Source organism: Euleptes europaea, chromosome 1 (assembly GCF_029931775.1).
Source record: "Euleptes europaea isolate rEulEur1 chromosome 1, rEulEur1.hap1, whole genome shotgun sequence".
Lineage (NCBI taxonomy): Eukaryota > Metazoa > Chordata > Lepidosauria > Squamata > Sphaerodactylidae > Euleptes > Euleptes europaea.
This window is the reverse complement of record NC_079312.1, coordinates 146,566,141-146,592,870: the sequence shown is the minus strand read 5'-3', so window position 1 is coordinate 146,592,870 and position 26,730 is coordinate 146,566,141. Positions and strand designations below refer to the sequence as shown.

General features: G+C 42.8%; 1 protein-coding gene across 2 annotated transcripts; it reads left to right on the top strand.

The window, feature by feature from the left end:
- The first annotated feature begins 426 nt into the window (after positions 1–426).
- CNPY2 (canopy FGF signaling regulator 2) lies at positions 427–20,570 on the top strand. Of its 2 annotated transcripts, none has more exons than XM_056862264.1 (6): positions 427–480; positions 2,796–2,923; positions 6,152–6,267; positions 12,025–12,222; positions 13,163–13,259; positions 20,486–20,570. In XM_056862264.1, the coding sequence occupies exons 2-6, from the start codon at positions 2,818–2,820 to the stop codon at positions 20,527–20,529; spliced, it is 561 nt and encodes a 186-aa protein (XP_056718242.1). In that variant the 5' UTR covers positions 427–480; positions 2,796–2,817; the 3' UTR covers positions 20,530–20,570. The 2 variants fall into 2 exon arrangements, with proteins under 2 accessions (XP_056718242.1, XP_056718232.1); XM_056862254.1 differs by having other exon boundaries at positions 427–486.
- Positions 20,571–26,730: the final 6,160 nt, after the last annotated feature.

Genomic DNA, 26,730 nt, shown 5'->3' with positions numbered 1-26,730 from the left:
CCGGGGACCGTCTGTCACGAGTCTTTTTCTATCTCCATGGACACGGGGGAAGGCGTGGTTGTTCCCGCCCAGCGTCTCACCGGGTATCTTGGCCACGCCCCCGACTGCCTCGCGGAACGGTTTCCGGCTAAGCCACGCCTACCTTCCCTCCAGTTGGCGGCGCATTTCGCCACGCGATCCGGGAGGGCTTTGAAGGTCCTCTGGAAAGATTTAAGCGGCTTAGGCTAGTGCCTGGGTCCTCGAGAGGCTAGTTTTCACCGCATTTCGAAGGGTGGAAGGGCATGCGGGTTCAGTTTGGACCGCTTTCTGGAGCAGAGTTGAGGAAGTGGGATTAGCATAGTCGGTAAACGGGATTAATTTTGGTAGTCGGCCGGTCAGGCAGACGTTAGCCACCCCTTCAGCAGGGAGCTTGGAGAAACCGCTGCAGCCGACGCTGAGTTGGGGTTCGGGTGGACTCGGGTCCTGTCGTGGAAGGAGGTGGTGGAGGTGGTGGAGGTGGTGAGAACTGGGGCCGGGGGAGTAGCGAGTTTGGAAACGGGGGGGCAGTTTTATTGTAGAGAGACTCTGTGGTGGTGCAGCAGTGTCGACGCTTACAGAGTCTCTGGTTCAAATATGACTTTTCTCCCACGGAGGACGTTTTCTCAGCCCTTGCCTCGCCACGTGCGCTAAGAGGGGCAAAAATATTAACCCCCTTTACCAAGCTGTTGTAAAATACTGATGAAAGTAATACCCGTGATTTTCACGTTCAACCCGTGTGCTATAAATGCTGTTATTACAGCAGCTCTCTATAGCGAAGTGGTGGTTAGTGGCATGTATTCTGTTTCGGGACGGAGAAAGTTTCTGCCGCCCGAGCAGGCTTCTAATTTAAGTGGTTCTTTCGTTGGAAGAAGGCTTCAAACTTTACTCAGCGGAGTGATAGGATATATGCTACTAAGTGCTTTGAAATATGATTGCGGGGGGGCGGGCGGGAGGTTTGCTGGTGTCCAAAAGATAGGCTAGGGAAAGTAATGGAATATGCTTTGTGTGTTTTGGGGTGAGGTAAGTGAGCATCTATCCCCTTTATATCATGTATCCTCTCTGTGCCAGGATTATTATTTTTTAAATTTCATATATACATTCTGTTTTCATCCTCTCTGGCGGATGTTTAAAATCTATACTGTGGATTGGCAATTCCAAAACATTTTGGCAGGTCTTTTTCTGGCCACTAGAAAACTTTTTATTTTATTGGACCGCCTGATGAGCAGGAAAAGATTGGAGCCCCAGTCTGGAGAAAGGCATGCTTAAATCCCATTGAAATCAATGGAAAATTACTTGGGAATAATTTTTAAATTCAGTTCCACTGGAATTAATGGGAGTGGGACTAACTTTCTAAGCCAACATGCACCATGGGGACCACCATACATACAAAATGGACAGTCTTTGGTGCTTAATATGCATATGTAAATTCATCTTGGTCATATTTGTATAGTATATTTGTTTAAGTAATGCTTGCCATGAACAGGTCTCTATTTAAAAGCTGTTTTCCCTCCAACTTCTCATACGTCCAGGTTTTACATGCATCATGGAACTGTTGCAATGTCACTATGTTATGTTTTTAAATCTTGATATGTTTGTCCATAAATGGATGTATTATCTTTCTGCCCTATGTTAATCTGGCAAAAATATATGCTGAGGTGGTCATCTGAGAGCCGAACTACACTTTGGATGCAGGAGCAGGAAGGTCATCTGAAGGAAATTAGTGGTGGAGCCCTGAGATTGCTGGCATTGAGTGTTTATTTTGTAGAAGAAACTGAGAGCTAAGCTACACATTCAGCAAAATCACCTAGTAAAATTCTCCTCGGAGCGTTTCATTTTAGCCTGTTGATGAGGGCATGTTTTTTAAGTGCTTCCCAACATTTAAAAAGCCCTGCCTCTAGAAAACTAGTACACCAAGGAGAGATTCTAAATTATCAGTCTCCCTGATATGCTAGCTTTCTACATATGGGGCACCTTTAAAATGCTGTCTGCAGTCCTAGAAATATTCTACTGCAAGACTATGTTGAGTCTATACATCTACTCGTAGGCTCTCATGGGATTTAGTTTATTTAGAAAACCTGTCGATGGTGTCTTTTTAGAGATATTGAGTAGTTTTTGCATTGAGAGCTGTGCTTTTCAAGAAACTACAAGAATATAGAAATCACTAGGTGAAGTGGAAGACTATACAAGACTGAAACATCTGGCTCAAACCCCAGGAATGGAGTGCTACATGTTACCTGGAATTTGGGTCTCCTAGCTTGTTCCACCCCACAACTATGGATCAGTTTGATACGTGACCACTATTACCAAAATTTATCTTGGAAACTTCTTGTAGCACAATGCTGGGGTGCTGTTCTGTATCTCTTGCTGTTCATCCTGCTTGTTTCTCTTAGATGTCCAATTATGGAGGGGTTATTTTTGTTTCTCTGTTAGACAGAATGCTAAACTTGCAAATAATTCCAGTAGCTAAAATTGTAAGACACGCTCGAGCATCTGGAAACCAATAGCAACTGCTGCCTTTTGCCTGCCACACAAAGGGCACTTTGTGCTCTAAACCCCGAGCTCAGGGAATAAATATTAATTTGGGGGAGTGTTGTTCAGCATAGTAGGATGTACTATGGAACCTTGGTGGGATCTGACTGTCAGGCAGCTTTTATGTGGCTCATGGTAGAGGTTAGGATGAAATTCCTTGCAACAGTAGCAGTTTGTTTTGGGGTCTGAGGGATTGGCTAAAAATATTCCTAAACTACGTGGAAGCTAACTTCTGCCTTTATGTGCAGTCTGCTGTGCTTGGCCACATCCATGAAGATGAATGGCTGGGTTTCGAGCATGCTCTGCCTATCCATCGTCCTCTTTCTGCTGTTAAAGGGTACCTTTACCCGGAAAAGCCAAGATCTCCATTGTGGAGGTAAAAGGAGCAAACTAAACTATCTATTAGTTATATAATTAATTACATAAAAGTGGTCCTACTAAAGAATATCTTTCAGCACAGTACAGATGTTGATTTCCTTAGTGCTATCCAACTTTCTGATTTCCACAAGCATGTTCTGTGTTGATTTGTCTGAGGTCTTTGAGGCATTTTCAAAGGACACAGTGAACTGTGGATTTCATGGGAAGGTTGGTAGTGGTGGGTAAGCTGGTTTGTCAGCTAAATGTATCTTCCATTACTTGTCTTCTTATTGAGAATACACAGGTTTCCCCATGATCTGAATAGCACAGGGTTATACCACTTGTTTCTGTGCAGGGTAAGCTGCTGCTGCTTTTCTCCTCTGTCTCATTTACTTCACTGCTGCATGAAGATGAAAGGTTGATTAAGGCACGTGGGCAGGCAACTAGCGGTCCAGGGTAAATAACCGAACTATACATCTTATACAGATTATATTCATTACTTTTAAAAAACTGAACGTAGCCACAGAGGCTGTAGTTTCTGGCATGGGGGGGTGAACATATATTTAACTCTCTTCCCTTTCCATCGTGTCCCCCCAAAAATTGCCATTTTCGTGTTGCTTTTGCCCCTGCTAGGGAAAGCATATAAGTTACCCCCAAATCTGTGTTGTTTTCTTCCCTCTCACAGTGGGCAAAATCAGCGTGGAGGTGGTACTTTTCAGTGGGAAATGACACAAGAGGAAAAAATAGCACTGTTTTACCTAACCAATTTTTATCTTTAAATCCTAGTCCCAGTGGCTGCATTTTGTTAAAAAGGAAAAAATAATTGCTGAACCTGTAAATTATGTGTACCTTTTGACCTCAGTCTAGTGGTAGAGATTTGCCTTCTGGTCCCAGCATAGCAATTGATGTTAAGATTTGCCCCTTTATTATGCACCTTACATGCATTTTGCATCAGAATCATCTTGTTTGTTTAACGGGTTTGCATCTGTATGTTTTAAAAAACGCTTTTACTGTGTCTTAGGGTGAGTGGCTGGGATATTAATATGGGTAAATCCCTATCAAAGCATTTGTTGGTCTCCACTGTGAAGGAGGGGGTGAAAATGCCTCCCCCACCCCGGTCAACTGATGTAAGAGAGAGTCAATGGGAAGGACCAGCATCACTCAGTCCAAAATACAGCCCATTGCAGCTGATTTGCATGCCTGGAACACCATCACATCTTCTATCTGTTGAACTACTTCACCATATGTAATAATAATTAAGGGATGGTTCCAACATTGCCTGTCCTGGGGAAGACTACCCAAAGTGATTTATATTGGTTTTACTTTGCAAGCCAGACCAAACGTATGACGTTGCTTTGCACCAGCACTGAACACCCTGGGGGTGGCAAGGCCCTGGTATTGAAGCATTCTCCATAACTGGGCTAGTGGTATGGTTAGCATAGTACAAATGTTATGCCCCACTATGTGAAGTGCTTGCATCCAGAAGGAGTTTTCAGTCACATGGGAAGGGAGATGTTAGGACTGCTGCTGTCCTTCCTCAGGACCCACTTCTTTCAGAAAACAGTGTTTTGGAACCACCATGGCTTCACCTTAGTTCTCCCTCAATGGCTACTGGATTCATGAAGGGCTGCTAGTTTACAAAGCAGAAATGGCAGGCTGGAGGTGAGAAAGAAGAATAGGAGGACAGAATTGTTTTGTTGCCCTGGAAGTTATGAAAGCCAACAGGTGCTGTCTTCAGGTCAGCAGATGGCAACACTATCATTTTCTCGCTCATCACTTTCAGTTCTTTATGCAGATAAAAAAATAAGGCCAAGGCCAATGGTGCAAAATAGGTGAAAATTTTTAGTTAAAATTCCTTCTTCAGGGAGGCAGGGGATCTGTGATTTTTCAAAGAAGAGTGTAAGATTCTGCATACACGCACACAAACATATCTGCCTAATGTTAATTTTAACTAGATCATAATGCATCACAGTTACTGGTGTGCACAATTGTATGACATCAGGGGTAGTGTATTTATTTATTTAGATTTGTAGCCCGCACTCCCCAGCAAGCCAGCTCAGGGCAGGTAACATCATTTAAAACATCACATACAATTGATAACAAAATCACTAATAAAATCAGCAGTAAAAACCCTAAGACCCTACAGCAGAGATGGCGCATAAATTACTAAATGAACTGTGTGTACTGTACAGGTGGGTCCCCTTCCAAGCATAGGTTATTGTTATATGTTATTGTTTTATCGATTTACTGGTTGCTGTTATAGTTAAGGGCGCCTGGTTTTAATGCTGTTTATAGCTGTATTCATTGATGCTTTATCTTTGGGCGAAAACGCATGGTCGTTTTATCCTCCTTTAATCCCTGTTTCAGCCAGGATTCAGCCAGGATTGAACACATGCGTTTCGCCTAATGTGCGTTCGCTCCTGGCTAAAACAGGGATTAAAGGAGGATAAAGTGACCATGCATTTTCACCCTTTGTCTTTATCCTTTCCCACAATATTTCCTGCTTTTGCTTCCCCAGATAGTGATTGAGGTCCTATAGCATGAGTTAAAATTTATCTACCTCTGTTCTATGAAGTATGCATATAATGTATATAGCAAGATCTTTACTCCCTTTTGTTACACCTTCGCTCCCCTGAAATCTTTTAGAGTCACCTATGTGTAAAAGGCTTCCTATTTGCAGGAGGTTTCATCTTGAATACTGCATTTGCTCAGATGCCAGATTTGGGCAAAACTGGATGTAGAGGGAAGGAGGGAGTTGAATTTTGGAAATGGTCACTGATGGGATAGATGAGCATTTGATGAGCATTTGTTTAAAAAAACATAAAGGCCCTGCTGGATCAGACCAAGGCCCATCAAGTCCAGCAGTCTGTTCATACGGTGGCCAACCAGGAGCCTTTAGGAAGCCACAAACAAGATGACTGCAGCAGCACCATCCTGCCAGCAGCACCATCATTAGTTTGGCAGCTAATGATTGAAACGGAAAGCTCCAGTAAGCACTGCAGTGGGTAGCAAAGCTTTTTGATCCCATTTGGATTTGTCTGGATAAATTATCACTGGGTGTTTTGAATAGTCCTATGAACAGCAGCACCAGAAAGTGCATGAAGGTCATTTAATTCAACCCTGTGATGTGGGGAAATAAGAATGCTTTTTATGTTTAAGACTAGATTCTGAATGTGCCTTTTAAAATGTCTTTAGAATAAATAACAATAGTTGTTGCTATCTGGAATTAAGTTTTCTCTGATTTTAGCATGTAGGGCCCTGGTAGATGAACTGGAATGGGAAATTTCTCAGGTAGACCCCAAGAAAACCATCCAGATGGGTTCCTTCCGTATCAATCCAGATGGAAGCCAGTCGGTTGTAGAGGTAATTGGATTTTTGTTCTGAATCAGTACTATCGTTTTCTGTTTATTCACTTAGAAAGTACTTATATGCTACCTTTCTGCTTGATACCAAATGTACACAGTGGCTCATGAGCACATTAAGTTGCTTTTATACGAAATCAGACCCTTTGTCCATCAAAGTTAGTGTTGCCTACTCAGACTGGCAGCAGCTCTCCAGGGTCTCAAGCAGAGGTCTTTCATATCACCTACTGCCAGATTCTTTAACTGGAGATGCCAAGGATTGAACCTGGGACTTTCTGCATACCAAGCAGATGTTCTACCACTGAGCCACAGCCCCTCCCCAAAAATGAGTACATGGAACTTTGTGACATCATCATCCCTGTTGGCTCACACTCTTACTTTTGCAGCACTGAAACCTCAACATAGTTGAACCCAACTGTGATGACCATTTTTTTGACATCAAGTCACACCTGGCTTATGGCGACCCCTGGTGGTGTTTTCAAGACAAGAGATGTTCATTTTTTAAAAAAAAGATTTTTTTATTATTAAGTCACGTTCAATTTCAATATTATCATCTTCAGAGTTACATAAAATAAAACAATTTCAAACTAATCAGCCTAATCAGTGTTGACTTTTCTGACTTCCCCTCTCCCCTCCTCTATCAAATTAATATCTATATAATCCCCCCTGAATTTGTTTTCTAATTCATTATAATTCATTATATCATTTCTATGAACTACATATTATCATCCTATATACTTTAATTATTGAATACTTCATCCTTTCAACATTGATCAATTGAATTAGATTAAATCATAGCCTTTAACATTTCCCATATTTAATTCATTTTCACAATATGTTATCCATGCCTCCCATTCTCTCACATATTCTTCATTGTCTTTTTGATTTACTAAAGCAGTAAGTTTAGCCATTTCTGCTAGTTCAAACATTTTATTTATCCAGTCATTCTTGTTTGGTATCTCAGACATTTTCCATTTAGCTGCATAGACAATCTTGCAGCAGTGGTGGCATATATCAAAAAAGTTCTTTGTGTCAAAATGTGTTCTGGTATCATACTTAACAGCATCATCTCCGGTGTTTTTGGGATATTTCGCTGTAAAATTAATCTTAATTCATTTTAATCATATCCCAAAAGTTTTTAGCTTTGTCGCAAAGCCACCATATATGACGAAAAGAACCAACTTCTTCCTTGCATTTCCAACAATTTGGATGCACAAACAAACAAACAAATATGGCCCCGGTCACTCATTTTTAGGTATCCCATCTTTGTCCCTCCTCTAATCTACATTTTGGCTAGTTTTTTCGGTGTTAAATATCATCTGTAGATCATCTTATATGTTCTCTCTCAACGACTGTGAAAGCACAAATTTCATATCTCTTGTCCAAAGTCTTTCCCAATTAAGACAAGAAATGTTCAGAGGTGTTTTGCCATTGCCTGCTGCCATTTCATAATAAGAGGGAACTGTTCCACATGCAATAAAGATAATAACATAGAAAGAAACAAAGGCAACATTGATAGATGAAGGCACAGGAAATGTAAAATATCCTTCTCCTTAGATGTTACTGTTGCTTGAACTGTTTCTCTTTAAAAGATCTGGAACAGCCACAGGAGAAATAGCATACCTGGGTGAAGGGCTATGAGGCATCAAGGTCCAGGTGTGTGCGAAAAGGATCTTGGGGTCTTAGACCAAATACTGAACATGACTCAGCAGTGTGATGCAGTAGCTAAAAAGGCAAATGTGATCTTGGGCTGCATCAACAGAAGTATAGTGTCCAGATCACGTGAAGTGATGGTATCGCTTTACTCTGCTCTGGTTAGACCTCACCTACAGTATTGTGCTCAGGTTTGGGCACCACAATTTAAGAAAGATGTAGACAAGCTGGAACGTGTCCAGAGGAGGGCAACAAAGATGGTGAGGGATCTGGAGACCAAGTCCTATGAGGAAAGGTTGAAGGAGCTGGGTATGTTTAGCCTGAAGAGGAGAAGACTGAGAGGGGATATGATAACCATCTTCAAGTCCTTGAAGGGCTGTCATAGAGAGGATGGTGCTGAGTTGTTTTCTGTTGCCCCAGAAGGTCGGACCAGAACCAACGGGTTAAAATTAAATCAAAAGAGTTTTAATCTAGACCAGTGGTTCCCAAAGTGGGCAGTACCACCCCCTGGGGGGCGGTGGGATTACCTGGGGGGCACTCAGAGGCAAGGGGGCAGCAGAGGGGTGCTAGAGGTGGGCCCCTTCAACTGTGTTGTTGGGTAGGGGGTGCTGGAGTTGAGTTTGTGGAACCAAGGGGGCGGTGGCCCGAAAAGTTTGGGAACCACTGATCTAGACATTAGGAAGAATTTTCTAACCATTAGAGCGGTTCCTCAGTGGAACAGGCTTCCTCGGGAGGTGGTAAACTCTCCTTCCCTGGAGGTTTTTAAAGAAGAGGTTAGATGGCCATCTATCTGTAATGCTGATTCTATGACCTTAGGCAGTTCATGAGAGGGAGGGCATCTTGGCCATCTTCTGGGCATGGAGTAGGGTCACTGGGGGTGTGTGGGGGAGGTAGTTGTGAAATTCCTGCATTGTGCATGGATTTGGACTAGATGACCCTTGTGGTCCCTTCCAACTCTATGATTCTACTATTCTATTCTATGATTCTGTGGTAGCAGCTGTTTTTATCCATTGGGAGCAGGCTTCTCCTCATTCATACAACTGAAGAGCATGCAGCTCCTGGCCCTTCCTGAATAGCAGTGGTGACTGATGGAAACACTAGTAGGGCAATGATGTCATTCTCATCTCTTGAACATGAGATGAGGAACATGTTTAGCACACTGGTGTGTGAATGACATCTATGGAAATCTCATGCTTAGATTGTAAATCTTTGACAAAAAGGAATGGAGACACTAGAATCTTTCTTGCTTTCATTCCTTTCTTCCATAGCTCTGCAAAAGTTCCCTAATGGGCTGAGGCTGTTTAGTCAAAAAAGTATTTCCTTTTCAGAAGGCGGCAAAGGCACACTCAGCATTCTGTGTGATATATCCAACAGCTAATCTGTTTATTTTCATATAGCCTTACTGTCCAAAAATGTGAGGTAGCTTATAGCTGGAAGTATGAAGTGAAACCATAAAACAAACCGTATGTCCGAGTCTTAGAACAAAATGCAACAGTTAAAAATCTGGAAACACAGTGTCCAATGTCACTAATTAAAGCAGCAAAAACCTTTCCCAGCTGCTTAAAACAGATGGGCTTTTCAGTGGTGCCTTAAGGCCAACAAGGTGGTGGGCTGACACACCTACATAGGCAATTCATTCTAGAGCAGTGATGGCGAACCTTTTAGAGACCAAGTGCCCAAACTGCAACCCAAAACCCACTTATTTATCGCCAGGTGCCAATACAGCAATTTAACCTGAATACTGAGGTTTTAGTTTAGAAAAAACAACTCATACAGTCACATATTTTGCATTAAAAGAAAAACAATAACAGAGCTTTCAATGATACAAACAACTTTTTATTGAAAGGTAAAAGTTTGCATTTCGCATTTTGCATTTGGCAAACTCGTCCTCTGTTCAGCCACCGGACATTATTGTACATAAGTACATATTGTACATAAGTACATATTGTACATAAGTAAACAATTATACTGTGCCTGAACCTCCTCAAGAAGTGCTTGAAACTGTCGACAATTCAAAGCACGAGCCATGATGTAATTCACCATTTTTATGAAATCTTTGAGGACATCGTCAATTTTTTTAACAATTAATGTGATTTTTGCTGTTGTGTGCATGCTGATAATTTGTCTATCCTTGGCTCATACTTTGTACGTTTGAGAGCAACACATGCAGCACTCAGGTCATCTGTTAGCCTGTTTCTGGTGTCAGATTTGATATAATTCAAAGCTGAAAACAGCTGCTCACAAGCATAAGATGATCCAAACAAAGTAAGGAAAGCAATCCCAAGTGCTTTCATTGACTTAAAATTATTTGGCAGAGAATTCTAAGGATTTCATTTTCAGAACTAACTGTGTTGTCCTTTGGCATCCCTTCTATCTTCTCAAGTGTTTCACGCAGGTCATAGAATTTATTTTTCCAGATAGAGCTTTCTTGAAATTCTATTAGCTCCATTTCCAGATTTTCTAAATCTAACCAGTGTAGGCAGGAAAGATCAAGTTCTTCAAATGTGGCTTTATCTGGAGAAGTAAGAAAACACAGGGTTGTCTCCATCTTACGGAACTGTAAAAATCTGTTGCTAAAATTCACCTGTGCAGCTGCTACAATACTAGATTTCCTGATGGCTTGTAGGATTGTCTGCAAATGTTGTAGAATTTTCTAAATGCTTTTTTAGACGGGCGGGGACCCAGACAAACTGAAGACGGGCAGGCCCCCGACAAACAGCTGAGCTGCCCCGCAGCTCAGCTGAGAGGGGGGGGCGTGGCAAGGTTGTCTCCATCTTATGGAACTGTAAAAATCTGTTACTAAAGTTCACCTTTGCAGTTGCTACAATTCTAGAAAATTCCATGTAGATTTCCTGATGGCTTGTAGGATTGTCTGCAAATGTAGAATTTTCTAAATGCTTTTTTAGATGGACGGGGCCCCCGCAGCTCAGCTGAGAGGGGGGCGTGGCAAGGTGCTCCGCCACAGCCTCCTGGTCCAAACTGAAGACACCCAGGCCTCCGTCAAACAGCTGAGCTGCGGCCGGAGCTCAGCTGAGAGAGAGGGAGGGCGCCAGCGCAGGCTTGGGGAGCATGGGCTTGGGGAGAAGGAACACCGCTCTCACCACGGCAACACGGCACAGCCCTAGGCAGACGCAATGGGTCCGCGTGTGCCCACAGAGAGGGCTCGGTGTGCCAGCTGCGGCACGTGTGCCATAGGTTCGCCGGCACGGTTCTAGAGCATTGGGCCCATAGTTGAAAAGGTTATGATTCTTTCTCTGGCTATTCTAAATAACCCTTGATGCGAGAGTTCTCAGCAGCACTCACTGAATTTACCAGTGATGGAATGCACATCTCTTTTTGTGTGCCGCTGTTGTACAGTAGTTAGAGCAGTTATCTCCAGTGTGGTTCCCATACGCATCATGGCATGTGCTAGCATGTTTCTTGGTACCCATTTCCTTTCCCCCCCAAAGCAAACACCCAGTCATGTTTTCCTCTACCTAACTTGGGCCAGAGTGTCTGTAGGGAGCACCCACTTGGAAGCGGCAGTCTGTATTATAGGCTTGGAACTTCGTAATAAGCTCCAGGGCAGCTTATTTGTGATTGGCCATGCCCCTCAGGGTGGCCATTTTGTGGTGACACCCCACTACCGGCTTGCAAAGCTTCTAAAGTGCTGCAGAAGCTCTGGGTTAGAGTGTTCAGCTAGGGCTTGGGAAGACCTTGGTTCAAATCCCCAGTGTTCCCTGAAGCTGACTGGGTGACTTTGGCCAGTCATTCTCTGTCTGCCTAAGTTACCCGTCAGAGGTGTTGTAATCCTCCCCTTGTAGAATCCTGGTTTGTGGGGAGGAAACAAATACTAATTTGTACAGGTTGCCTGCACTGGGATGTCACAGCAAACTGAAGTTTGATTCAAGGCTTCCCAGATCTAGAAGACTTCAGTTACCGTCCTTCTGTATTGAGGGAGGGGGAAGACATAATGCTTTTTGTGGACGAACCTCTATTTGTCATGATGTCTCACTGCAACCACTATGTACCAGAGTGGAAATGGGGTTGTTTTTATTGTTGGCTGTGGTAAAGAGGAAGGAGGCTCTTGCCATTTGCCTAGCAGACTGCCTTCATTCTGCTGTAGGTGCCCTATGCCAGGTCTGAAGCTCACCTGACGGAACTGTTGGAGCGCATTTGTGAGAACATGAAAGAATATGGAGAGAAGGTGGATCCTTCCACTCATCGTAAAAGCTATATGAGGGTTCTCTCTCATGATGGGACTAAAATGGACCTTTCTGAGACCAAATTTGACGGTGATGTGACATCAAGCCTGAAATTTGCGGTGAGTAATGTAGAGGGCATAGCTGGCTGTTATGTAAGTCCTGGTATCTGGGGAAAGGAGATCTTACTGTTATCTCCTCTGTAGCCTCTTTCTTTCCTTTGGGAATGTAGTGGGTTATGCTTTCATTCACTTCTTACATGCAGGGAGTGCGTTATTGTGATAAGCAACTGGCAGCATAACGCATTTTATGTAGTAAGTTAGTTGCAGTGTTATTGCCATAGCCAGCATTTTGGGCTATCTCCTTGAAGTGCCGGATATGCTATGGAACAGGACAGAAAAGGATAGATACAGTAGAAAGCATACAAGAAGACCAGCTGCCACGGCAATCTGTAGCTTACATGCCAAGCAGCTTAGCCCCATCAAGCGTTTAATATATTTCTGGGATGGTCTTGGGTTCAATGCAGTCTGCTCTCCTTCTATACAATCTAAACATTGGGAGTTGCATCAAATGGCTACATTTATTTCCAGTTTCTTTGTCACCACCCATGTTCCTGCAATGCTTTTAATACTTTATATTTCCTTCATTTGTTATCTGCCTTTCTTGTTGAAACTCAAGGCGGATTACTTAGGAACCAATGCAGAAACGCCACTCATATGCTCATATAATTGGCCTGCTTCGTAAGGGAGCATTCATTATGGTGGCTGTAAGGGCATTTTTATTTAGCTTTCATAAATAACAGGATTTCTGCTTGTGGAAGGAGAGGAGCTACAACATCAACATAATAATGGCTAATCCAATGGACTCTCACTCCTGTACAGGCAGGCTCAGTTTGAATTTTGAATATTTTCTATTTTACAGCTTGTCATAGGAGGAGAGTTACAAAAGTAGTCTTGACCCCAGTATTAGCAGTGTTTATGATTGGCCAGGTCCAGTGTGCCTGTGGGATGGGCAATGGAGATATAAAGTTACTTGATTGGTTTGTTTGGTTCTCCTGTACAGTGTGAGAGTATAGCCGAAGAGTATGAAGATGAGCTCATAGAGTTCTTCTCCCATGAGGCAGAAAACGTCAAGGACCGACTATGCAGCAAACGCACAGGTGAGTGGGTGGGATTCAGGGGCTAGGAGCTGTAGGAATGGGCTCAGTCAGCATTAGCAGACTTTAAAAAGAGATAGGAATAAGATCAGATTATACATTTTCTGGACAATCCATGGTGTTGAAAGGGTAGGAACTTGGTTGCAATGTTCAGTCGGTCTGTTGGATTAATTGCTTGAATCCCTATTGATTACTTTTAAAAGGTGCCCCCAATTAATTGGGATGCAGATATTGTATTATGTTTTATTATTTTTGTTACAGTTACTTGCAAAAAGCACAGGTGGCAGATGCCATCTTTAGAAGACAAGGAGTTCCTTGTTCCATCTTGCAATGAAATATTTTTTTAAGATGGTTCTTTCTGTGACATATGTTGGGGGAGGTAAAGTGTCAGGGGTCTCTTTGGGAGAAGCAGTGCCTTCAGTGTCTTGCTCCCTTAGGGGACAGCCTCCGTGTGGGCAGGAATCCAAATGAAAGAGAATGTGTGTGTCACAGCACTACAGAGGCCCTCCTCTACTTTGCTCCTGGCTGGCCACGTACTGAGTGGTAACCATCATACCTACGGGACCGCCTCTCCTCGTATGTCAGCCAGAGAGCCTTACACCCTGAATAACAATCTACTGGTGGTCTCCGGCCCAAAGAATGTGTGGCTGTCCTCGACAAGGACCAGGGCTTTTTCAGACCTGGCCCTGGCCTGATGGAATAGTCTTCCTAGCAACATCAGGGCCCCGCGGGACCTTAAACAGGGCCTGCAAAACAGAACTATTCCACCAGGCCTATAACTGAGGGCAGCCACAAGTTTACCATCATTGCTGGCCTCCCCATCTCCCCCCCCCACCTATGTTACCTGGGGGGGGGGGTTCAATCTGCTTGCCCGGTTCCATAGTGGCTACTAGGGCTGTCAATTCGGTTCAGCCCGAACTGAAAAACAGCCGAATTTCCCCTGATTCGGCGGTTTTTAGTTCGGATGGAACCGAACTCAAAAAAGGCTGGAAACCGGGGAGCCGAATTTGGCGAGTTGGGTGTGTTCGGCGAATAAATTTGGAAAATTTGGGGTTCGGCACAGCAGCATAACCGTCAGTTAGTAAGCAGCATTCTCCCGCTGCCAATCGGTGGCCAAGCAGTCGCGATTGAGCACATGAGCCCAGCTGCTTCGTGGCCCGGGGAGAGAAAGAGAGAGTATCTGTTTGTGTGAGAGAGAAATCCCCATGGGGGGGTGTGTGCGTGTGCACATTCACTCCTTTCTGTGGCTGCAGGGGGTGCATTTTTGGGGGTGCAGCCCCCAAACTTTCAGCGTAGCTTCAGATGAGGCTTCTTGCAAGAACCCCCAAGTTTTGTAAAGATGGGATCAGGGGGTCCAGAGATATGGGTCCCCCCCTTTTCCCTATTGGGATGAATGGGATCAGCCAATCCTATGCATCTAGAGAGCGGCAAATCCAAGGCAAAACCTCCCGTGCTTAAATGGAATCGTATTGGATTACCCAGTCCCTCCTGATGGAACAGAAGACATCCACAGTAAGACCCCTTTTGGGGCTTTAATCTATAATTTTTTCCCATGTGTATGTGGAGGGGGGGAGCAGAGTCTGGGGGGGCAGTTTCTGTGGGGGGGGAAGCCAAAGGAGGCTTTTGCCCATTCTGCCGAGGGGTGTGTGACCGTTCACCTCTGTGGGAGTGTGTGTACTGCTTTTAAAGTTAAGTTTAAAGTTGAGTCTGTTGTGGCGGCTAGCAAGTCTCTCTCCGCTCGGCACCCTTGGTGTCGAGCCTCCTCCTTGGTGTTTTTCACTGTTTTTGCCTCTAGCCTGGGGTTGAGTGCAACTGGGAGGCTTGCGCAAGATCCCCTGCGTCTTGGATTTTCCCCCCGTTTGGGGGGTGTACCGTGGCACCGTATTGGTTGGAGAGGTGGGGGTGGTGCTGGTGAGACTTGGGGGAAATTGACTTGCATTGGACTCTTCTCCCTAATGTGTTAGACTGGACAATGTCCTGTTAGGCAGCAAATAGAAATTATCAGTTAAAACTTCAAAAGTTTGAGCTCTTCCCTATGCATTCTCTGTATCCGTTTCAGTTTTTACAACATACCAAGCCATGGTTCAGGCTAACCTAGTTCAGAATCCAAATCATGAGTTGAGCTTCCAAACTTACAACAGAAACCCTGGCTTTAAGTTACTTCACTAATTTTGTTGCTGTCCTCTGTGTAATTAGCTTCACTCCTTTATCTGTGGAGCAGCAGCCTCTGGAGACAGAATTATGGCTATGATCTTGTAAATTCAGACATTATGCCAGACTTCTAATTCTGGTTTGCCAGCTGCTTGCAAATGCATGAATTCAGACATCACTTCAAACTGTAGTTAAGCTTCTATAGTTGTCTCTTTGTTCTAGCATTCTGCAAGTAAAACCTACCTCCACCAGAATGGTCTGAGTATCCCAGACGCTGGAATTACCAACATATGAAGAAAGCAAGATGATAGCTGTATTCCATCTTTTAACAACTGTCTGAAGATTTTTTGTTTTCCTTTTTAATTTCTTTCAATTAGTTTCTTGGAGCCAATAGAGCAGGCCAATAAGAACTCTCCTCCCTCCCTCCCTCCCAGATTTTAATTGGCTGTCAAAAGAATGACAAGTTGCCAGGGTGCCTTTGAGGAAGCTGGTTTTCATGTAACACTGAGTTATTTTTGGACAACAAACTTGACCCTCCTTGTTTCCATCTGACCCTTGCTCCCTGCTATTTGAGGTCTGGAAGCATGCCATGGTGCTACAGCCAGAGTATATCCATTGTGCAGTGTCTATTTCTGACCAGTATCAGCAAACACAGTGGCGCTTCCCAATAGTTATTTTTCCTGTTCACTTCAGTCTATTTGTAGTATTTAGCCAAGGATTGTAACGTTCAGCACAAATCCTCCTGTTTTCAAGCTAAAACAAATATGACTAGGCAAAGTAGATTCTAAATAACCATCTGATACTATGATAGATCAGTAAGACGAGGTACCATCAGCTGTTCACTGGCAGGAATGGCCTTGATGATTGTCTAGTAACCAGATCAATTGCATGTTTACCCATATGAATGGCTAGACTTTGTAATAATTAAAAAGGTAAGTTAACCCTGTTTGTTGATCCCGTAGCCCAAAACCAATAACTGAGTCATCTGCTCTACATTCCTTTTTTATAAAAGAGGTAATGAAAATGTTTGGGCTGGGGTGTGTGGAAGCATGGCTGAATGGTAAAGCACATAATCTCTCATGAAGTAGGCTCCAGGATCAATCCCCAATCTTCCCAGTTAATAAGAACCTAGAAAATTACATGCTGGCAAAGACCTTTCTTTGCTGGAGAGCCTCTGCAAGAGTAGACTGAGCTAAATGGGCCAATGGTTGGACTCCATATAAATGGAGCTTTATATAGAAGTCAACCATTAGGGGAGTTGTTGTGGATATGCCCCACTGGGTATAGGGGGACTCAGGTGAAGATGCAAGCCCATTACCTTGATCACATATTTAATAGTGATAAATAGTCTCAACATGTAGATGGAAATATCCACAAAGAGGACCCACCTAGGACTAAACTGTATGTTTCTGCAGAAAACTCCAAGCTTGCAACAACAACCACAAAAAAACCCTATGATAACCTTAAAAAGTGGGGAGTTAATTCATGCATAGATGTGGGAAGAGGGGAAAGGGTGTTTAGTTGACAGTTTGGCTGTCATTGTTGGCTGACATTGTGTGATTCCCCCATCCAGATGCAAAAGGAACCAAACAAGTAGATAATAAAGGAGAGGGGGAAGTTTCCAAGGGAGAGAGGCTACAGGGGGGAAAGGTGAGCCTGGTTGGGACAGGAAGGAAAACTGAGAACAAAAATAGTAGTAGTGGTGGGTGGGTGAAAGTCAAGGAAACAGAAATATGTAGTGTGTGTATGTTTTTAAGTACCATAAAGTCACTTCCAACTTATGGCACCCCTATGAATTAATGACCTCAAAAATATGCTATTGTTAACAGTCTTGCTCAGGTCTTGCAAACTAAGGGTCGTGGCTTCCTTGATTGAGCCAATCCATCTCATGTTGGGTCTTCCACTTTCCCTGCTGCCTTCAACTTTTCCTAGCATTGTAGTCTTTTCCAGTGATTGTTCTCTTCTCATAATGTTTCCAAAGTACAATAGCCCTAGTTTATTCATTTGAGCTTCTAGGGAAAGTTCAACCTTGTTTTGATCTAGAACCTGCTTTATTTGTCTTTTTGGCAGTCCATGGTATCCTTAAAACTCTCCTCCAACACCAAAATTTATTTATTTAATTAGATTTCTACCCTGCTTTCTTCCCGGCAAAGACAGGCTCAGAGCAGCTAACAGTCATTGGAGAAATCCAACCTCACAGCATAAAATGTGATATGATACAATACAGATTAAAATCAATAAAATTTAAACAATCCAATAAGGCCTATTAAAACCAGTTGACATACATTAATATCACACTGGAGCCACAGTGAGTCGGGGAAATTAGTCAGGACCCCACCAAGAAATCAATTATATGGAAATCAAAACAGAAATAGTGGTGGGCAGGGAGGCCAGTTATGATATTATATCAACCGTTGCTGTCCTCAACCATAGTTTTTTAACAAGGAAAGGGAGTACATGGTAAGTGAAAACCAAAAATAATTATTGTACACAATCACCTTGTAGCGAAGCTCATGAACCAATTGGCCTTACCAATTAAACAAGCTTGTTGCTATGAGTATATCATGTGTAATCAAGTTTATACCAAGTTTCCAAATAACAGCATTTTGTGTCAAATTTCAAAATAACTGTTGCAAAGGTTTTTGTTCAGACTTATATAGACATACATGATACAGAGAATTGTTGTACATAAGTAATGTTTTCAAGTAAGCAGAAAAATCTAATGCAGAGTTGAACCCATGAGGTGCTACTGTATTTAGTTTGTAAGTATATACTGCTTCTTGTTTTAGAATTTTATCTACACCCACTCTATTGTACTGATGTGGCTGAGAGTGAAAAATCACAAAAAAATTGAAGTCATCTGCAGTGTGTCCTGTTTGTGAAAAATGAGAAACTAACAGTGTTTCCATGTTTTTGCATCTGATTCTAGAGCGATGCTCAGCTATTCTGGTTCTTACGGGTTGTAATGATTTCCCTACATGTAGCAGATTGCACTTGCAAATTATCACATATACTACTTTTTTGGTGTTGCAATTTGAACTGTTTTAAAGTCTGGGTGAACTCAGTGTTTGTCCACTCAAACCTTTTTAATTCTAGAGATAGGTGGAAAACAGAGAAACTTCTGCATTTATAATGTCCCTGTATTGGGTGTGATGGAAGTCAGGATGGATTTCACTAGAATGTTTCTTAAGAGCAGCAGTTTTTTTAATAAATCCAAATGTTGGTCCAATACTGGTTTATAATTCACTATTTTTAATTTTAAATGCCAAATGATTGTAAGGCAAAGTGCAAAAAATCTGTTCTGTTGGTGATCTGTCCCTATCTGACATTAAGTATGTCTGTTATATGTGATCTTCGTAGTGCTGCTGCAACCACGTGGGTCGGATATCCTCATTCTATAAATTGGTGATATAGAGTGTTTGTGCCTTTTGATTAGAATTTCGTTTAATACATAAAAATTGTCCATGTGGAAATTGTTTAATAAATGTTTTGGATGACAGGAATGAAAATGAAGGAAGGAATTTCTATCTGTAGGTTTAAAGTCTGTTTTTACTGCTAGCCTGTTTTTATGATCTCTGTATATCAAGGTGTCCAAAAACGCAATGGAATTGTTCCACTGACAACTAAATTTAATGATGTCATGGATGGAACCGACTCATTCAAAAAAAATCAGGCACTAATTTTACGTTGTCAAAAATAATAAAGCTGTCTTCTGTGTAACATATAGTTATATTTGATGTAAAAAGGGTTATATTCTTCATTGCAAATTGTGGCTGTTTCAAGGGCGGCCATCAAGGGCGGCCATGAATAAATTGGCAATACTGGGAATCTAAAGTAGTTTTTTTCAAGAATTAGGTCCAGTAATTCCAATAAGAAAAATGTGGGGGGGATGGCAGACTGCTTGATTGTCTAATGGATTCTCAATGGTCCTACGTTCCTCCTCGTGTGGAATTTTGGTGCATATTGAAGATACATCCATGGTTATTACAACCGATTCCTTATGTATTTGCAAACCTTCCACTTAGTGTCTTTGACATAAGATGTTCTGGGTTTAAAAAGGAATCTAAGTATTCTGCTAATGGTTCTGACCCTCTCTGCCTGATATTATAGAACATCCAGGGGGTGGGAATCCCTTTTTGTGTATTTTTGGTAAGATGTAAAAAACAGGAATTTTTGGACATTCATTAAGTAGAATTTTTGCTGTAGATTCATCTATAAAATTCAGTGTGTGTGTGTGTGTGTGTGTAAAGTGCCTTCAAGTCGCAGCCGACTTATGGGGACCCCTTTTGGGGTTTTCATGGCAAGGAACTAACAGAGGTGGTTTGCCAGTGCCTTCCTCTGTAGAGCAACCCTGGTATTCCTTGGTGGTCTCCCATCCATATACTAACCCTGCTTAGCTTCTGAGATCTGACGAGATCAGGCTAGCCTGGGCCATCCAGGTCAGGGCATAAAATTCAGTACTAGAGCTTTTTGTATGGTGATCTGAATAGTGTTAGAAATGTGTTTGGTGAGATCATAGGTTAAGGTTCTGTAAAAGGTGGTGTCATTTAATTATTTATACACTTCTGAAAGGTAATCCTGTGTATCCAAAATTACTATGGCCCCGCCCTTGTCTGCCTCTTTGATAGTTATGTTGGGGTCAGAAGCTAAATTTTGTAATGTTTTACAGGCTCTCCAAGAGAAGTTGGACCATTTCTGTTTATTTGACTGGTCTAATCTTGCTATGTCCTGTAGTACTAGTTTTTGAAAGACCTATAGTTCAGGGTTATCTATGTTAGGAATGTAACTAAATTTGGGTTCGAATTTGTTTTGGGGTGGTGTGGAGGAATGTAATTTTTGCAAATGCAATCTGCTATATGTAGGGAAATCATTACGACCCATAAGAACCAGTTCCAAAAAGAACTGGCACCTTATATTCTGAGATTTAATTCCAGGTGATTGTGGGAAATTATGGAAATCATATAATAGCACTCTATAGTCATAATGTCAAAATATTGGGTAAAGTATAATACATTTCTGCTGTTTGGAAGTTGTAGTTCATGTAATCATGTGACTTATTTTTCCCCCTTCTCTTGTAGATCTGTGTGACCATGCCTTGCATCTCCCACATGATGAACTGTAACATGCATAGGCTTGACTAGTCGGGTGGATGATCTGGGATGACGTATCTGGGATGACTTACCTTCCAGTTTCCAGCAGCTGTTCTTTTCATCATCTATTCGTTTTGCAAAGAGCATTGAGCAATCTATGATTGTGCCTCTAGAAGAAAATACAAAACTTCTTTATATATTTGTTTTTAAAAAAAGAAAAGAAAATGAAATGAAAGAAAAGGTGTCTTCGTCACTTAATCTTTTAACTTACTAATCAGGTCTTTCCTTTATATAACATCCATTTTGGGCTCTGAGTCCATTTTTTTCCTATGCATAGCCAAATATGTCTGTGTGGTGTTTGCCTATTCTTGTTACAGTATGCAGACATACTGTATAGGTTGCAGTGATTCTCACCAACAGAGAAGAACTGGTTGATGAGGTTAAAGTAGTAGGCACTCTGGGTAGTAGTGACCATACAATCTTGGGGAAAGGAAAAACTGTATGTAGTCAGACATATAGGTTGGACTTTAGGAAAGCAAATTTTAACAAGCTTAAACATATGATGGGTAGAATCCCATGGTCAGAAATACTTACGGAGAAGGGAGTTCACAATGGGTGGGAGATTCTTAAAAATGAAATACTGAAGGCTCAATCACAATCCATTCCTATGAGAAGGAAAAATGGGAGGAGCCTAAAGAGACCAGGGTGGCTCCATAAACAGCTTTTTAAAGAGTTGAAAAATAAAAAAGACTCCTTTAAGAAGTAGAAGGAGGGCCTTATAACCCAAGAGGAATATAAACAAATAACTAGTGCTTGTAGGGAGAGTGTTAGGAAAGCTAAAGCTCAGTATGAGCTTAGGCTAGCGAGAGATGCTAAATACAACAAAAAAGGTTCTTTTCTTATGTACAGAGTAAGAATATGAACAAGGACATGATAAGCCCATTGCGGGGACCGGAAAGTGAAATTGTAACAGGAGATGAAGAGAGGGCAGAATTCCTCAATTCCTACTTTTCCTCAGTCTTTTCTTGTGATGGAAACATTGCATAAACAGAACACATGATGTGGGAAGGGAGTTGCAGCCTAGGATTGGCATTGGGGTAGAGCACAAATACCTAGTTTCTTTAAACGAAACAAAGTCCTCAGGGCCAGATGAATTGCATCCAAGGGTACTTAAAGAATTTGCAGATGTAATTTCTGAGCCTCTTACCATTATTTTTGAGAATTCTTGGAGAACAGGTGAGGTGCCAGAAAACTGGAGGCGGGCAAATGTTGTCCCCATCTTAAAGAAGGGGAAAAAGGAAGATCCAGGTAACTACCGACCCATCAGCTTGACTTCTATACCGGGAAAAGTTTTTGAACAAATCATCAAAGAGTCAGTCCTTGAGCATTTAGAAAGGGTGGATTTGATTACTAAGAGCCAGCACAAGTTTCTCAAGAACAAGTCATGTCAGACTAATCTTACCTCCTTTTTTTGAGAAAGTTACTTCCTTGCTGGATCAGGGGAATGCAGTAGACACGGTTTATCTTGATTTCAGTAAGGTTTTTGATAAGGTTCCCCATAATAGTCTTGTTGACAAATTGGGAAAATATGATTTAGATCCTGTTACTGTTAGGTAGATCTGTAATTGGTTGACAGATCGCACCCAAAGAGTGCTTGTTAATGGTTCCACATCCACTTGGAGAAGAGTGACTAGTGGAGTGCCTCAGGGATCTGTCCTGGGCCACGTGTTGTTCAATATCTTTATAAATGATCTGGAAGGGATCATTTATTAAATTTGCTGATGATACTAAATTGGGAGGGGTGGCAAATATGGTAGAAGACCATACAGGATGATCTTGACAGGCTGGAGAATTGGGCTAAACCCAATAAAAATGCATTTCAACTAGGGCTGTCAATTCGGTTCGGTCCGAACTGAAAATCAACCGAATTTCCCCTGATTCGGTGATTTTCAGTTCGGACGGATCCGAACTCAAATCTGGCGGGCAACCGGGGGGGCCGAATTCAGCGAGTTCGGGAGTTCGCGAATAAATTCGGCCAATTAGGCCCCCCCTTCAGAGGAGCCCACTGAAAGGCGCGGGCTGCCCTTTAAACTGATCTGCGCCTCCCAGCTGGGAGGCGCAGATCAGTTTAAAGGCCAGCCCGCCTCCCTTCAGCGGGCTCCCCTGAAGGGAGGCGGGCTGTCATTTAAACTCATCTGTGCCTCCCGGCCGGGAGGCACATATGAGTTTAAATGACAGCCCGCCCCCCTTCAGGGGAGCCCGCTGAAGGGAGGCGGGCTGTCATTTAAACTCATCTGTGCCTCCCGGCCGGGAGGCGCAGTTGAGTTTAAATGACAGCTGCGCCTCTCCAGCGGAGCCCGCTGGAGAGGCGCGGCTGTCATTTAAACTCATCTGCGCCTCCCAGCTGGGAGGCTCAGATGAGTTTAAAGGGCAGCCCGCCCCCCTTCAGCGGAGCCCGCTGAAGGGGGGCGGGCTGCCCTTTAAACTGATCTGCGCCTCCCAGCTGGGAGGCTCAGATCAGTTTAAAGGGCCCCCGCGCGCCTTCAGGGAATCCCTGAAGGCGCGCTTCGGCCGAATTTCCCCCCGAACTCCGGATCCCCCCGAATTACCGGGGATCCGAAGCGGGGGAGTTCGGACTTCGGCACGTACCGACCCCACAAGGGTCAAATTCGGCCGAATCCGAACTGTACCGAATTTTTTTTTTTGACAGCCCTAATTTCAACAGAGATAAATATAAAAGGTCTGCATTTAAGTAGGAAAAATCAATGTGTAATTATAGGACCAGGGAGACTTGTGGAATCCTGGGCTGTATCAACAGAAGTATAGTGTCCACATAATGCAAAGTGATGGTATTGCTTTACTCTGCTCTGGTTAGACCTCACCTAGAGTATTGTGTTCAGTTTTAGGCACCACAATTTAATAAAGAAGTAGAGAAGCTGAAACGTATCCAGAGGAGGGCAACAAAGATGGTGAGAGGTCTGGAGACCAAGTCCTATGAGGAAGGGTTAAAGGAGCTGGGTATGTTTAGCCTGGAGAGGAGACAACTGAGAGGTGATATGATAACCATCTTCAAGTATTTGAAGGGCTGTCATATAGAGCATGGGTTCTCAACAAGAGGGGAATTCCCCCCCAGGGGGGAATTTTAGGGTCTCAGGGCGGGGGGAATTGGGACCATTATTGAGCAAAGTGTGATGTCCTGTAGATTATGTGCAATCTGTAAAATTGTTTGTTTTTTTGAGTTAGACTATGTTGGGAAGGGGGGAATTATATTCTGAACAATAATGAAAGGGGGAATGGAGATAAAAAGGTTGAGAACCACTGATATAGAAGATGGTGCGGAGTTGTTTTCTGTTGCCCCAGAAGGTTGGACCAGAATCAACAAGTTGAAATTAAATCAAAAGAGTTTCCGGCTAAACATTAGGAAGGACTTTCTAACAGTTAGAGCAGTTCCTCAATGGAACAAGCTTTCTCAGGAAGTGCTGGCTTCTCCTTCCCTGGAGGTTTTTAAGCAGAGGCTAAATGGCCATCTGTCAGTAATGCTGATCCTATGACCTTAGGCAGATCATGACAGGGAAGGCAGGAAGGTTTGCATCAGTGTTCGGCTGTCGTGGCCCTTTCTTTCATGCCCAGGGTAGTGCCAATCACCACTTTGGGGTCAGGAGGCAATTTTCCTCCAGGCCAGATTGGCCAGTGATCCTAGAGGGTTGCTTTTTTTTTTTTTTTGCCATCTTCTGGCGTGGTGTAGGGGTCACTGTGTGTGTGTGTGTGTATGTGGGGAGATAGTTGTGAATTTCCTGCATTGTGCAGGGGGTTGGACTAGATGTACCTGGTGATTCCTTCTAGCTCTATGATTGTATGATTCTATGAAAATTTTGAAATCCAGTTTCTGGTTTGGCGAAGTGATGTATCTACTGCTAAGGAGGCTTGCATTGGGCAGGGGTAATGGGCATTTGGGGACTGGGAAGGAGGTATTTACTCTGTTTAGAAGAGGGAGTTGGTTATATGTTTCTTTTAAAGCCTGTTTTTAGATCTTTGATCCAAAATTACATATCTGCTGGTGAGGACAAGAAAATAAATTATGCTGTGATTGAGATTACCAGGAGGAGCTGAGTTTACAGTTTTGTTTCTTTTGCTCATGTGGTGGCACAGGTGTACTATTCATGTAACAATGCTAAATGTACAAACAGCTGCACCTGTTTGTTTAGGATGCTACTAACCTAACCTAGCTACCATCTATCCCTTGGAAGTTGGCTCTATCCCTTGTGCTGGAATGCTAAAAGAGGTAATAAGATTTCATTCTTGAAGATGTGGGCAGGTGATGTGCTTGGCAAATAGGCAGGCTTATACAGGAGGCCATTCAGACATGCCTGCTCCCATTCTGTTTAGAGCTTTATAGACTGGCACTAGCATGTTATGCTAAGAAAAGATGAAGACCCAAAATGAGATAGATTGACTCAATAAAAGAAGCCCTGGCCTTCAGTTTGACTCAATAAAAGAAGCCCTGGCCTTCAGTTTGCAAGACTGTTATCAGTAGGACGTTTTGGAAGACATTAATTCATAGGGTCACCATAAGTTGGAAGTGATTTGACAGTACTTAATATACACACCAGCATTTTGAGATGAGCAGGAAACAGTAGGTACCAGTCAACAGTCTGGCTGCTGTATTCTGAACCAGTTGAATTTTCCAAAGGTCTTTAGACACAGCTGTATGTATAATGTATTGTAAGCCAATGCATTCACTGTCAAGGCAAGGGTGTAACTGCAGTCAGACCTTTTTACCCCAAAGTTGGTAAAAAAAGTACTTTGTAGAACTTGGGAATCCATAGGGCTTCATCTAATAGTATCCACAAGCCGTGAACCTGATTCTTAAGTGGGAAGTGTAACATCAAATAAAACAGGCCAAAGGAATAATTCTGGTCAGCTGGACTACCTACCGTTAGCACCAGTCTTACCTGCACTGAATTTCAGTTTATTAGCCCTCCTTCAGGTTACTGCCACACCTCATACTTATCCCAAATCTGTGGATAACCTCATCCCGTGATTTCATATAGAGGTTAAATAACATGAGGGGTAAGAATAGAATCTAGTATTCCATAGCACAACTGCAATAGAACAAAGTCCCTCAGCACCACTTTATGGATTCTTTCACCAGGTAGAAGTTGAGCAAGTCCCATGCCTCTAGCCTATATGTGAGTAGGCAGATTATCTGGAACAATACCAAGGTCAGTTGTGTAGAAAGCCAGGCAGAGGGCCAGTAGGTTCCTGCTGTTTTCAGGCAGAGGTCAGCCACCAGGGCAACCAAAGCTGAGTCAGTCTTAAAATGGGGTGGAAGCCAGATTAAAATAGGACCTGTGTCATCCAGGAATGTCTGGAGTTGGGTTGCCAACACTTCTTTTAAGTACCTTTAAAAAGGGGAGATTTATGACTGGCCATAGGCTGTAAGAATCATCTAGATCTAAGGATGGTTTCTTTAGGAGCATTCTCACAGCCATACCTTCCCTTAATGATGACCAGGGACAACAAGATAGTGTGTGTGTGTGTGGGGGAGAATGTTATAATTGTACATTTCTGTATTGCTTGGTATGTATGAACACCATTGCTGCAAGCAGAAATTTGGTATTAATATTCCCTTTCACTTAATCTTGTGGGTGGCATCAGTAGAATTCACCTTGGCTATCCTGTGTCACATGTCAATGAAATTAAAGGAACCCCTCAACAGTGCAACAGGCATGATGAGAATTGAAGCTAAAATCCGTCTCATGTCCTTTTACATATGGGCTAAACTAAATATACAAAAACCCGGCCCCCTTGCAATTATTAGTCTGGACACATATCAGTCCAGATGGTCTGAGGAGGTGCAATCAAACCTAAGAAAACTAGGGTTTTCACCCCATGATCTATTGACACTGAGTGGAGATCAGTTTAAAAAAGTAGTAAGGCAGAGAGTAGAAGACACAGAGACCATGACCTCGCAAGGTCGCCTGGTTTCATAGCCTCACTGAAGTTCAGACACCTGATGACGGCAGCCCCATATCTGATGACAATGGAGGTGAACAAATTTAGAAGGGCTTTCACGTTAGCCAGATGTGGAGCTTTGCCATCGGCCGTCCTAGAAGGCAGATATAAAAAAAACTCTTTCCGAGAGAGTTTGCCCGTTAAGATCTAAGACTATCCAAGAAATTTTAAGAAATAATATAGGGCTACCTGATAAAATTTGTATCCAACGACTACTG

Excerpts from the sequence above, each read along its gene's own strand:
- CNPY2 (XM_056862264.1), top strand. The coding sequence starts at position 2,818 with ATGAAGATGAATGGCTGGGTTTCGAGCATGCTCTGCCTATCCATCGTC. Across the intron at positions 2,924-6,151 it reads CCAAGATCTCCATTGTGGAG|CATGTAGGGCCCTGGTAGAT; the intron begins GTAAAAGGAGCA and ends CTCTGATTTTAG. Across the intron at positions 12,223-13,162 it reads CATCAAGCCTGAAATTTGCG|TGTGAGAGTATAGCCGAAGA; the intron begins GTGAGTAATGTA and ends TCTCCTGTACAG.